This window comes from Barbus barbus, assembly GCF_936440315.1.
Source record: "Barbus barbus genome assembly, chromosome: 23".
NCBI classification, from domain to species: Eukaryota; Metazoa; Chordata; class Actinopteri; order Cypriniformes; family Cyprinidae; genus Barbus; species Barbus barbus.
Window position 1 is genome coordinate 6,880,367 of NC_136751.1, and position 14,863 is coordinate 6,895,229.

The window sequence follows — 14,863 nt, forward strand, 5'->3', positions numbered from 1 at the left end:
CATCTTCTTAACACAAATTAAGTAATTTTTTATGAAATCCGAGAGCTTTCTGGCCCTGCATAGACAGCAACGCAAATACCACGTTCAAGATCCAGAAAGGTAGCAAGGACATCGTTCAAATAAATCATGTAACATCGGTGGTTCAACTGTAATTTTATGACACTGTGAGAATACTTTTTTGCGCAACAAGAACAAAAATAAAGACTCGTAGGTTCATAAAATTAAGGTTAAGGTCCTTACTACCTTTCTGGGCTTTGAACGTGGTAGTTGTGTTGCTGTCTATGCAAGGTCAGAAAGCTCTTGGACTTCATCAAAAATATCTACATTTGTGTTCCGAAGATGAACGAAGGTCTTCTTACGGGTTTGGAACGACATGAGGTTGGGTAATAAATGACAGTATAATGAAAAAAAATCAATGCAACCTTTTATAACTGCATTGTCTTTAGGTTTCCCCACACGACCCTTGTCCAATGGACCATCCCCAGAAGAGCTGGAACAACAGAGAAGGTAAAAAACAGAGATTATTTGTAGTGGTGTACATAACAAAGCGGTTTTATGTGAAGTAAAGTTTTTAAGTGAAGTTTGTTCACTTCCTGTGGCATCGTGTGAATTGCCTGAAGTCATGGTTTCCCTGGTCAGTCTTTGACCTCATTTACAGATGCGCACACACATGCACACAAGCACACACTCTCAAGGGATTACTGGTATTAACGCTCAAGTATTTAGATTTCCGTGAGCCCCTGAAGTGATGGGGCAGAAGTCTGGGTCAGGCCTTCTGACACTTAAATCCCCTTCTTCCCTGCCTCATTCTCCTCTTCTTTCAGTCTGCAAGACTGCAGGCAAAAAAAAAAATGAAACACTGGTGTCTTTTCAAACTTAAAATCTTATTTTTATTGTATTTTTGTACTTTTTTGGCAACTTAATAATAAAGCAGATATTTATTTAAATAATTGCATTGTTCACATCACTGTAAAAAGTGATGCTGACTTAACTTAAAAAAACTGAGGAAACCCGTTGCCTTAAAATGATTAATTAAATTAGTAATTGGAAAAAAAAAAGTTAAGTGACCCTTACTGACCCTAATTTGTCCCTTAAATTAACATTGAGTATCTTAAAATTTCAAGTTGACTAAACTAAAAAATTTAAGTCAGCGGGGGTAACAAATTATTTTAAGTTGAAACAACTTTTTGAAACTTTTTTTTTAGTGTCGCAGCTCTGATTTAAATCAAATTAAATTTAAATTGTTTATAAACATACTTTTAAAGCTACAGCACAGCTGTGGTAGGTTACTATATTTTAATTTGATTGGTTAAAAGAGTTCTTCTAGCAAAAGTAAGTTCACATCTACTGGTCACATTTTTTTTGACGCGAAACCCATTCATTTAAATGGGAATCATGTAAACCTGAATTACGCATGAGGTTGAAGGATTTCCCCATACAGATTGTAACCTGTTAAAATTGGTCATATGAATTTTGCCACATTGACCAACAGAAAACTGATTGGTTTGAAAGCGACTTCTGTGTGAGCTTTGCTACATACATCATATAATTACAGCACTTTTGATAATAAACAATGGACTTTCTGGCAATTAAATTTTGGCAAAATTTAAATTCATACCTTAACTATTGGTTTAAAACAAGCTACAAAAGTTATGGCACTGCCGAAAATTAGTGTGCCACTAATAGCATAAAAATGCCCTTGCAGTATTATTAATGCAATTTCATGCTTCTGAACATGAATGCATTCAGTATGAGTACGAACATAATTACTCGCCTTCGGCACCTTATATCCCTGACCATTTTCAAACTGAAAATTCATCTTTTTCGACACTACTTGACTTCATCCGAAATAAAAAAAACCCCTCTTTATTTATTCCTTCGCTTTCTAGCTTGTACTTATTTGAACAATGCCTGAAACTTGGTTTTACAAGCACTTCCTGTCTGTTTGCCTCTTTAAGAAGAATCGCTTTATGTATTCCATGATTGTAAGTCGCTTTGTATAAAAGCGTCTGCAAAATGAATAAATGTAATTTAATTTACCATCTGTTTATTAGCATTAATAATAATGTTTATCGAAGAAAAAATTTAATTTTTTCTTCTATAAGAAAACATCCCTGGCAGCAGTGGAAAACTGAAATTATTTTCCAAATCTCTGGAATGAGACTGGAATTCCAGAACATGCTGCACTCGTCTCTCTCTCTCTCTCTCTCTCTCTCTCTCTCTCTCTCTCTCTCTCTCTCTCTCTCTCTCTCTCTCTCTCTCTCTCTCTCTCTCTCTCTCTCTCTCTCTCTCTCTCTCTCTCTCTCTCTCTCTCTCTCTCTCTCTCTGCCTGTCTAGTTGTTTTGGTTACCTTGATAAAGACTGTACATGGAGCTGGTTGACTCATGTCTTGACTTGACTGAAATATTTTGAATGGCTTTCAGAGAGGCTTGACTTAACATGAAACTTGACATTGCAGTCTTGTAAGTGTTGCTACAGAGAGTATTCATTAAATGTTTTTCTATGTTTACATGCATGTTTCAAGTTTGAAGTCATGTTTTATGCACACTGATCATTTGAGGGGTCTCAGAGTGATTACAAATAAGTAAACCACATAATAATCGCCATCTCATCCCACATCTACTGGAAATTTAAGTTAAGTGACAGACTAGGGTCACTCCTATTGAATTTACTGATTTGGACTTCAACTCAAGAGTTTTTAATAAGACTGTCATAAATGAATCAGACTTTTATAGTCCATTTAACCCCCCTATTATTTTATTAACTTATTTAATTTAAGTAACCCCTTTAAGTTAATTTTTCAGTGATTTATCAACAAATTTCAAGTTTATAATTCTTTGTTGGTCACATGACATGCAGATAAACAATCATATTTAGTGTTTTATTTAGATTTTATTTTACAATTTATTTAAATTTTACAATTTGTGTGATTTAATGTATTATTAGCTTATCAACTCACAAATCTCATTTCAAATTGCAACATCAAAATAATTGCAATGCCTTAATGTCTTTTACTGCAGATTGGAACAACAGAGGATGGAACAGCTAGAGCGAGAGAGACAAGAAAAAGAAAGACAAGAGAGAGAGCGACAGGAAAGGGAAAGACAAGAAAGAGAACGACAAGCAGCTCCAGGTGAGTAGAATGTGTTTAACCTCAACAAACAAGTTTTTTTTGTAGTTGGATTATGAGATCATTGCTGTCCTGATAACCAAAAAGCAGATTCATTCACGGCTCAGAATTTTTACAGAAGATTTTTTTGAAATCTATTAAAAAGTGGGCTGTCACTGATTTTTTTTATTTATTTATTTACAACCACATCTAATTGCATTCTTAAGTAGAACATAATTAATAGGATAATGAATGTGCATTAACATTATTTGCGATAATGCAAAAATTATTGGTTAAATCAATTTCTACCTTTTGTTTCTGAGATAACTTCTTTTAATAACTTAATTTTGCTTTTGTTCTACAGTAGTCATTCCTCCTGCACCACCTTTGGCCCCTGGAGGTCCTCCGGCTCCCCCTGGACCTCCACCTCCTCCTGGGCCCCCTCCGTCTGGACCTCCCCCACCACCTGGACCTCCTCCCTTAGGAGGGGGAGCTCCACCTCCACCTGCTCCTCCTCTGCCCTCTTCTGGCGGAGGTGGAGGCGAGGGAGGAGGACCAGGTGACGGTGGTCTCGCTGCTGCCCTGGCAGGTGCCAAACTCCGCAAAGTGCCCAAGGTGAGACAATGAGTAACAAGAGAATCACAGTGAAACAATATCCAGATGTCAAAGCAATGAGTCACTTCCTGGTAACGTTATTTACGGTCTTGGTGAAATCACCTAAAAATGAAATTCCTTTTTAGAGGCAAAGCAAGTTATTACATTTTGATGACACATTTTTAAATGTGCAATAACGTTTCCTTATGATTCATGCGCAATCAAAAAAACAGAAACGTGTTTTAAGGAAGAAATATGATAAAAAAATAATTTTATTTCATGTCGGAGAATTCAGAGAATTTATTAAACTTCAATGAACTTGTATACTAAACGTTTACAATTTTTTAAATTTATCATTAAATGCTTAATACATACTTTATGTAAAACAAACAAAAAAACAGGCTATCCATTCACAAAGATGACATTTCATATAAATGTATCTATTTAGCTTTAGATCAGTAGTTAAAATGTGTAGCCTGTTCTCCCATGATGTTTTGCATACATTCGTTCCTGGCTGCTGTGATTGACTCAGTGCTTCCTCCTGCAGGATGACGTTGGTAGTGGCGGAGCAGGTGGTGGCAGTGCTGCGGCCAGTGTGGCAGCTCCTAAAGCAGACAGCAGCCGCAGTAGTGTGTCTATGCCCAGCGGAGGAGGAGGAGGCCTAATGGGAGAGATGAGCGCAATTCTAGCACGACGGTCAGTAGAAAAAAATCCAAAACCATGCAGTAAATGTATATACCAGGGCTTTCCAAACTCGGCCCTGGAGGGCCGGTGTCCTGCAGAGTTTAGCTCCAACTTGCCTCAGCACACTTGCATGGAAGATTCTAGTATGCCTAGTAAGAGGTTGATTACCTGCTTCAGGTGTGTTTAATTAGGGTTGGAGGTACACTCTGCAGGACACCGGCCCTCCAGGACTGAGTTCGGACAGCCCTGATATACACAGAGCACTGGAAAAATAAAATATTCACTCAGATTGAAATATATCAACCTCTGCTGCTCTACTGTTGGAGAAACATGAAGGTCAACTTGGATCACGTGTGCCTTGATAACCAAACACATTATAGCTTTGACATGATTGAGTTGCAGTCAGACTTGTATGTAAAGTGCTGTTTGCAGATACTGCTAAATGAACAAGAAATGACATCAACAATCCTACCTGTTGCAACGTTGTCAGTGATACTCTTATAAAACTATTTTTTTCATTGTGAAGACTTAAATCAAATCAAAGTTTTAATGGCAAACATATTGAAGAATAGCCGAAAGCCTGTCGAATCATTATGAGATAAGCTGTTTCCTCACGAAAGCAGTTTATTCAGCCTAAGCCTTTCCTCCATTTGACATCAAAAAAAGAGAAAAAAAGTTTTATCTGCAGTTTCATGCTTTCCCCTGATTTCAATTCAGCCGCAACTCCTTGTAAATCCTACAAGTATGTGCATAAGAATAAATAGCAAATTAACAAAAATATATGGATTCTGGATACTGCAGAATAAGGCCTACAGTACAAATAAACAGTACAGTATTTAATTTCTTCAACCAGCTCATAAGAGTTGTTTGAACTGGGCTGAATTATTCACACTTTTTGTGTTTGATTCACTAACAAGACCCAGACTGATTCATTTGGGAATGGTTGCGCTGTATGCTTCACATCATTCAGCGGCAGTGTGGTGTCACTACTGAGTAGTAGTTCTGCATTTGTGGAAGAATGGATGTTCAAGAACTGAAAGTCATTTGGTTTGGGTAGTTTTTCATTTAAAGGTGGAACCGGTTCCAAATAAGAATGATTCTCAGTTTCTAACCCTGAAATAATTTCACATGCATATTAAGACCACAAAGTGTAATGCTGGATTAGATTATTGTAATTTCAGTCTTGTAAATAGGTTTTGGAAATTTCCCCGTTTTCTCTGTTGAACCTGAAAGATGTACTTGCATGACTAAAAAATAACAGCCTGAGATGTTACCAAGATAGCTGTTGATCGAACAACTTCACTAATAACCTTGTAATGTCAAGACTTTAATAGCAGTGATGTATAGCACTTACATGAATTCCTCCTTAAATTGATTCCTCGTTACAAAAATATTTGTTACTTGAGCTGTGAAGAAGTGCGACTAGGTGGATGAACTTCTGGTTCTGCGTTACTGACATAATTCCTGTAACTGCAGGTGCAGAACTCTATTCCATAGAGTTTTATAACTTCCTGGATTATATGTTTGCATATGTTGCATGCTTGTGAATCACTCTGTACTAGATTAAATTGCCAAATTTGTGACACCGTAAAGGGATAGTTAACCCAATAATGAAAATTCTTACTGATCTTCATGTTTTTCCAAACCCATAAGACTTTTACTGATCTTTCAGACCCATTTAAATACTCTAATTAAATTTTTAGCCTACGATTGAAAGTCCATTCCACTAAAATTTCAAAAAATTCATAAAGACATTATACATATAAGCGGCATCTTTATAAAAGGAAAATATTTAATTTAAGTTCACTTTTGCTCACATATAAACATTGATGAATAAATAAGTAGATCACATCAAAAACGGTAAACAGAATTTCAAACATGCTTGTACTTATGACACTTGAGAACAACTTTCACTAGTTGTTGCAGAAGCTCAAATGTACTTGCGTAATGTAAGAACAATCCTCATTGGCTCTTGTGCATCAAGCAAGCACATTTAAGCTTCTATTTACCATATCTGGTGTGCTCTTGGGTGTAATGAACTTTCAGTGGAGGGACAAAATTATTATTATTTATTTACCTGACGTCATGCTACTGATACTGTTTTAGACTTTGAGTAGTAAATAACCCATAATATTCCATGAACTCTTTGGCTTGTGTATAAAAATGTGCTGTAAATGACTGATGTTTGCTGTTGTCATTGTGTCTGTTGATACAGGAGAAAAGCAGCAGATAAAGGGGAGAAGGCACCCCCCAAAGCCGAGGAGCCCAGTAATGTATGAACACCTTCAATCTTTTAAGGCTCATTATGGATTAATGCTGTCAAACGATCAATTGCATCCAAAATAAAAGTTTTTGTTTACATAATATATGTGTGTGTAGTGTATATTTATTATGTGTATATATAAATACATACACATGCAGTATATATTTTGGAAATATTTACATGTGTATATATTCGTATTCATATCATTTATATATTATATATAAATATATTTACATTTTAAATATATACATGGATGTGTGTGTTTATATATACATAAATATGCACAGTACACACACATATGTAAACAAAAACTTTTATTTTGATGCGATTAATCACGATTAATCGTTTGACAGCACAATTATGGATAAATGTGTCAATTCCATAAACAAAGCATTTTTGTGTGCAAAAACAACCTTGCAGCCGATTCTAAAGATCTCATTGGTCATACCAATTGATCACAGTGCTGATTACCTACATAACGCCAAAACAAATTCCAACCCAATACTTAACCTTAGTGTAGCGTTGATTGATAGCATTATTGTGACTGGTATTATCTACGATTTTTTTTTTAAGTCTAAAATTTGGGTTGAGCACTGAAATTGGCTGCGGGGTGGTATTTGTTTCTGGGGAAAATCCTGCAAAAAATTTCCTGTAACATTCCTGTGTATCCTGTAGCTTTCCTGTAAATCGACCATTTAAAGTGCATGCAAAAGTCTTGTTATTTAAAGACGTTGTCTATAGACTTGAGATGGAATATAGCCTCTATTACTGTAAATGTAAGTACTAAAATTGAGTTAGACTTGAAAATCCAGCACTAATACTGAACGCTGAGGAAACACTCTTTCATTCTCCTCTTGGTCTGTTTCTTTTCTTTTGCTTGATGATCTTCAGGATGATTCCGACACTCAAGGCCCAGGCGGTAAGAACGCAATGCATTTGTGATTGAGATTTGTGACATTTAAATACTCATTGAATGTTTTCTCATTATCTGTGATTTTTCATTAACAGAATTTAGGAGACCATGGGAAAAATCGGCCACTATGCCCAGGTAAACATTCATTTACAGACACTAGATGCTAGGTAGTTATACATAGAACTAAAAACGTTGTTTGTATCAAGTATCAGCACTGTCCCCGTTAGTCTGATGTCTGAAGAACTCCAGCTGTTGAGTGTGACAGTCCATAGGGCCCTGTAGTTTAAATTTAAAGTGAAGTGTATATATACAGTACATGTCTCAAACAGGACTAACTCAGCACCCAGAGGTCTGGAGTCACCCTCTTCCTCTAGCCCATTTACCAGGTATTTTTGCTACAGTATGCTCTCATGTGGTTATGGACTAACACTGCTGGCGCCCCCCGGTTCCCCTGCTTTCACTCATACATTTAGCTAAACATGCAATAAAGTAGTAAACCACTCAAGTCCATGGATTACACTGATTTCACATAGTTTAAAAGGGTTTTTAACACAGCGCTTTGCATTATGGCCAAGAACATCCTTTAATCTTGTGAAAATCATGTAACGCATGGCCCCTTGCCTTGGACCTTACAGCACACACACTACTGTTCAAAAGTTTCTTAAGAAGGCTTTTAAGCTCAATAAGGCTCAATTTATCACAAGTACAGTAAAAAATCAAATCTTGTGAAATATTACTATGGCGAAGAGTTTTCTATTTCAAAATATTTTAATATGTCATTTAAAATGTCCGGTCTTCAGTGCATCATGATCCTTCAGGAATTAATCTGGTGTGCTGATTTGGTGCTTAAGAAGCATTATTAATCATATTTTTATATTGTTGCTTAATATGTTTATTTAAACTGAGATACCTTTTTTCAGCATTCTTTAAATAGAATGCTCAAAAGAACCATATTTATTTGAAATAGAAATGTTTTGCAACAGTTTAAACGTCTTTACTGTCACTTGATCAATTTGCATCCTTGCTTAATAAAGACGTTATATAAACATTATAAAACATCTGTATAACGCATGGTCTGTAGGCTACTATGGTCTTTCTGAATACTTGATTCTGATTGGCTGGAAGGTGTGCATTAAAACCATGAAATTACAGTTCTATACTGAAGCACACACAGAAACATTCTGGAGCACAGAAACTTGTCAAAACTGCCCTGTGACTTTAATTAATAAAATTCCATCGATACTGAATTTTTCTGAGCAATGACGTGGTAACATCACTGTGTTTTAAGTAATAAAACTCTGTCTGTTTGAGGCCCTGGTAATGGTGCCATGGAGGACAGCGATTGTGCTATCGGCCAAAACAGTGGTGTGATTCTATACAGGATTCAGATAATCTTTACTAATGGAGGGTGTTTCCATAAGATCTGCTATTGACACGACATCGAATGAACCTATGAAAGGAAAATGTTACTTTATGGGGTACTTTTATCTTTGAGGACATTCTCAAAATTAGTCAGATTTAGCTAACATGTAATTTCTAAGCAGATCGTCAGCAAGTTTGTCACCAATGTAGGGATAGATTATAAATATAGCATACATGCACAAACATAGAGTTGGTTCTGGTAGACTGTACTTATCTTAACCCATCATGTGACTGGAGTGGATCTAATTTTCTGAGCTTGTTTGCCTTCAACTTGTGGGCTTTGGGAAACTCTTTGGCTTTGTGTAGTGTCTGTATATCTGTGCAGCGCTGTCACAGTATTACATGCTTTTTTCAACAGTATTACATGCTTTGCTTGAGGGTTCTTGCAGTTGCCTTCAGGCTTGGATTTATTTACTTGATTTTGCTGCTGTGCTCTTATCGTCCACTGGGGGCTCTCTATTACTGACTATATTTCTTTTCTTCCCAGATCTGTGTAGGAGCCCATATTAAAGCTGTCTCCACATCCATGACTTTAAACCACAGTATCACTTTTTGTCCAAATTCAGATATTAGCCCTCCTAAATAGTGTGCAAGATTAGAATTAGCACCCAAAATTGTTCTTTAAAATAGAGGTGCACAGATGATGGCCATTTTTCAAAATGTATATCCTTGCAAATTTGTCCACCTGAAATTGCATACATGCTTAAATATAAAAAGGAAATACATAAATATAGAAATGAACTGCTCTCATAGCAGCCTTTTTGCAATGACATTCCAGTTGAAGCCATGGAAGTGGATGAGACTTTGATGTTGGTCTTTCCTTTGAATAACTCTGAAAGTCTCTTTGGAATTATTTAGACTGGTTTATTGCATTTTGGGATGGTGTACAGACCATTGCTTTTGCCTTCCCTTTTAATTCTTATTTTTCCTATTCTTTTTTTCTTATTTCTATTTAATAAATACTTGTCTTCCTGTATTTTCAGGATGAAACCCAGTAGCCAATCAGCAGAGCCTGAGAGTGGAGAAGGAGAGTCAGAAATGGAACGAATTAAACAGGTCAGAACTGAAGTCGATAAATGAATAGCTAACCATATAGGTCAAAAGTATCAGAGTGCCAGTGCTTTGATACAAAGTTGATAGGATGAAAAAAAAAACAATAAATAATTTATTTTTATTTAATAGTTTATTTTTTTGTTTTTCAACTCTTCTTCTTACCAAATGTCCTTACTGCAACGTTATAGTAACGTTCATTATATACATTTTTCTTTTTTAATTTCTATAAAAATGTAATATTTAAATAGCTTTTTCAATTGATATTTAAATAAATAAATACAAAATAGGGGATTTCATGGTTTTCTCAATGCCTTGTAAAATTTAGACCGTAACCTTAGATGTCAATTGTTTCCATACACACTAAAGATAGAATATTTAGCTTTTTATGACAGATGTTGCATTTCAATGTGTAAATCATCTCAACCTAAATGTTTTCTTTTTTTTGCAAAAAAATAAAATAAAAAATAAAGCAGAGCTGCGGTAATTGCATCTTGTGTCGTTAAGGACACAATGTTAAAGTGCCATGAAATCAAAAACAGGCTACTGTAGAGAACAACAGTAAAAGATACAGAAAAAAATATAGACTGAATATTTGTAATTTAATATACAGTAAACCTTGAACTTGCCTCTACCGCAACACAAGGTCTTTACCGCAACAATGAAATTTGCTGCGGTAAAGACATGTTACGGAAATTACATTTTTGCTAATAATATTGCAGTTAATTGGCAGCTAGCAAGGCCTACTACATTAGTTTTGACTAAAGCATCTTAATATTCATGAATTAAACCGTAATATACATTTATTTTTAAAATGTAGTTCGAAGAATAGATATATACATAGATGCCTCATGAGCGTTTCTATGGGCCACTATACATAACCCGTCCACCATATTGTAGCGGTAAACTTGACGTCATTCACCATAGTAATCTCTGAATATTCGAAAGATGCCACAATCATCAACAGCTCTATGCGAACCTACAGTATGGTGAATGACGTAAAACAAAACGTTCCAAGATGGCAGATGCATCTACGCGCCTGGAGCGGTCAAATAGGGCGTCTATATTGATGTGTGTGTGTGTGTATATATATATATATATATATATATATATATATATATATATATATATATATATATATATATATATATATATATATATATATATATATATATACATACACACACACACACAGACACACAGAAAATACAGTGTGTGCGTATATATGTGTGTGTATATATGTGTATATATATACATATGTATATGTATATATGTGTGTGTGTGTGTATATCTGTGTATATATATGTGTGTATAGGTATATATGTGTGTGTTTGTGTGCATGTTACTGTTCAGTAGGTTTTTTTTTTTTTAAAGAAATAAACAACCCTATAGATATTACAGAGAAGTCTACATGAATTTGTTTATATGTGTCCATCTGATTGTTTAGGAACTGCTAGAGGAGGTGAGAAAAGAGCTTCAGAAAGTTAAGAATGAAATCATTGGAGGTGAGAAAATCAGTTTTTCCTCTGCATTTCTCTTCCTTTTTCAAATGATTATTTGCTGTATTCATTTATTCCTGTGTGTTCTTTTACAGCCTTTATTCAGGAGTTACAGAAACGAGGATCTACATAGTCCCACAGAAATTGATGGGAAGGGATCACTCAGTCCTGAGAACCCAGGGATACACACACACACACACACACTCACATACACAAGCACCCAGGGACTTAACCCTTAATCATTACCATTCAGGACAAGATGAGCTTTCTTCTACCTTTACCTGCCATTGTTTTTATAACATTCATCCATTTCCTTTCTCTCCATGTTTAGTTTTACATATTTTGTTTTCCACTTAATGTTTTACATACTGTACACGTCGTCACCCTCACGCTTGATTCCTGTAATACACAGTGCTTAAGTCCTCACCCATAAACTCAATACTTGCCTAAAGTTATTGTATTCAGGGAATATAGCATATCAACTATCCCAGTGACTGTAACAGCCATATACAGACCCACAGGGCTATGAGGAGGCAAAAACAAGATGGATCTGGGAGAAAAAGACCTGCAGTACATACACTATCTACCACACACACACACCTCATGACCAGATCGTCATGTCAGGTCCCACTCTTGTGCTTTTAGTTGGGAGGTTTAGGGAAAACAAAAGCATATTTTTCACTTTAATTTGAAGCTCAGAGCTTTGTTTCATGTGTGTGGATGCATGTTTGTGTTTATGGACGTATGGCTGCACTTGCCTCTGTTTATCAGTGCCATCTTGTACGCGGTCACCTGACTGCCACTGTCCGGTGGTGCGAAACAGCTGTTATCATAGCTTCAGCCCTCATTTGAGATGTTTTTAAACTTTGTGTTGAGATATGAAATAATATGGCCATGATCATTTTTGTCTGTTGGCCATGCCAAACTGCCTTGGAAAATACATATAAATATAAATATATATAAGGTATATATATATTTGTTTTGAGGGAAAAAGATAGACAACTTGAGATAATGTTTCTATTTTAATTGAAATGATTGGTGAATGGGGACTTATTGTGATTGTTTTCTTTTCAGAGATTATTTTCGGATTTCTGTTAAACTTGTTTTTTTTTTTTTCTATAGAATATAGGCTTTTTACACTGAAATATATAAAGAAAAATTGCGTAGAGACACTGGATTAGATGCCTTTATAGTCAAATACAGCTGCTTCTACTGCACTTGTGTCTGCCTGTTTTTTTTTATCATCATACAACTACACATCACGAGAAAAACATATTTTATGGCCTTGGCACCAACACATTTGGCTTATTCATTAGATTTTATACTTTTGATTTAACTGTTAGAGGTGTTTCAGATACAAAAATGGATATGACCGTACAAGTTAACCTAGCATGGTTACATAGGATGAGAAATACTGAAGTGAAACCTGAAATCAGCATTATTTCAATGCAATGGTATATACAGTAGTACCATAGTAAAACTTACACTTGAGCGATGGAGATGTATTGTCATCCACACATACTTGGCATAATAAAAACAGCCTTGTTATGAAATCCAGGAAACAATTTCTTTGACTATATAAATGTTTATTTAGCCGTGGCTGAGAGAGCAACAGCAGAAGGATAATGAGCTGTTGTTTCCTGTTATGAATGGACCCAAGCAGAGTTGTCAACAACTGCTACTATCTCACTCTGCTTTTAGTAGCCAACCCTGATAAACACATTTGATTTCAGAATAGAGGATTAGAATAACCTCAACAACAGACCAAACCAAGCACGATAACAATACACAAATGTTACAGTTTTTCAGATAATATCTATTCTTTAGAAATAGTTTTCTTTGTCACGCATGTTTTTCACTTTCCACTGGCCCTGTCATATGGAAATAAACACCGTTGTAAAAAGAACCACACACATGTGTCGTGTTACCGTAATCATTCAGTACAAACAGTTTGATTGCGATGAAGTTGCTTTATGGACCAGTTCAGTGAACAAGATTTCAGACTAAATTTAACCTGTCACTTCATAATTATGGCTGCTGTAGTCAGTACTGTGTAGTAACTGATTATCTGGATGGATTACATAATCAGATTCCAAAAATCAAGTTCTTGTAAATAGAGTATATTACATACATTTTATAATGCTCATAATCAGAGTACACACACACACACATACAGTATATATATATATATAGTATATTCTATGAAGTAGCCTATGAATGAAATCAGGATGCACTAGATTAATCATGGTGTCATTATCATGAAGTGACCAACTAGTTGCATGCTTTGCTGCAGTAGTAGGTAATCTGCACATAATTATTAATATATCCCTAATAATTTGTGAATACTATGAATTCGTACATACTATCTTTACACATACTGTTTTTCCCCTACAATATTTGGAGTGAAAATATTCAGTGGAGTGAAAGATTAAATGACTAACTCAAAAGGTCAGTCATGGTTTCACCTGTTGCTACCTAACGATGTAACTTGCAGAAAAAAATAATTGATATTCTGTTCTGTTCTGTCCTTACACACACACACACACACACACACACACACACAGGTGTGCATCTAAAAAAATTAGAATATCACAGAAAAGGTATTTTTTGTAATTCAATTCAAAAAAGCAAACTTTCTTATATTGTAGATTCATTGCACACAAACTGAAATATTGCAAGAGTTTTTTTGTTTTTTTTTAATTCTGATGGTTACGACTTACAGCTTAGGAACATTTTAAATTCAGTATCTCCAAAAAATGTGAATATTTTCTCAAAGATCAATCAAAAAAGATTTACAAAACAGAAATTTTCAAGATCTCCAAAGTAGGTTTAATTACATTTACGCATTTAGCAGACGCTTTTATCCAAAGCGACTTACATTGCATTCAAGTTACAGTTTTTACATTTTATCAGCTCTTGCTTTCCCTGGGAATCGACCCCATGATCTTGGCGTTGCTAGCGCCATGCTCTACTATTTGAGCTACAGGAAAGCTCTAATTATGCACTCAATACTTGGTTGGGGCTCCTTTTGCACAAATTACTGCTTCAATGTGGCATGGCATAGAGGTGATCAGCCTGTGGCACTGCTGAAGCGTTATTGAAGCCCAGGTTGCTTTGATAGCGGCCTTCAGCTCATCTGTATTGTTTGGTCAGATGTTACTTATCTTCCTCTTGACAATACCCCATAGATTCTCTATGGGGGTCAGGTCAGGCGAGTTGGCAGGCCAATCAAACACAGTAATATCATGGTTAGCAAAGCACTTGGAAGTGGTTTTGGCTGTGTGGGCGGGTGCTAAAGTCCTGCTGGAAAAGGAAATCAGCATCTCCAT

General features: G+C 35.6%; 1 protein-coding gene across 2 annotated transcripts in view; it reads left to right on the forward strand.

The window, feature by feature from the left end:
- The window catches only part of LOC306842858 (uncharacterized protein), a 38,327-nt gene extending 25,577 nt beyond the window's left edge, over positions 1-12,750 (forward strand). Inside the window, exons 4-14 of one of the 2 annotated variants that reach the window (XM_079374006.1) lie at positions 447-507; positions 3,021-3,133; positions 3,474-3,724; positions 4,251-4,399; positions 6,603-6,660; positions 7,542-7,569; positions 7,659-7,698; positions 7,893-7,949; positions 9,969-10,041; positions 11,483-11,540; positions 11,630-12,750. In XM_079374006.1, coding sequence (XP_079230132.1) covers positions 447-507; positions 3,021-3,133; positions 3,474-3,724; positions 4,251-4,399; positions 6,603-6,660; positions 7,542-7,569; positions 7,659-7,698; positions 7,893-7,949; positions 9,969-10,041; positions 11,483-11,540; positions 11,630-11,667 — 926 coding nt within the window. In that variant the 3' untranslated portion in view covers positions 11,668-12,750. The remainder of the gene's footprint in view (positions 1-446; positions 508-3,020; positions 3,134-3,473; positions 3,725-4,250; positions 4,400-6,602; positions 6,661-7,541; positions 7,570-7,658; positions 7,699-7,892; positions 7,950-9,968; positions 10,042-11,482; positions 11,541-11,629) is intronic. The other variant, XM_079374007.1, reaches the window with a different exon arrangement.
- The last annotated feature ends 2,113 nt before the right edge of the window (positions 12,751-14,863 follow it).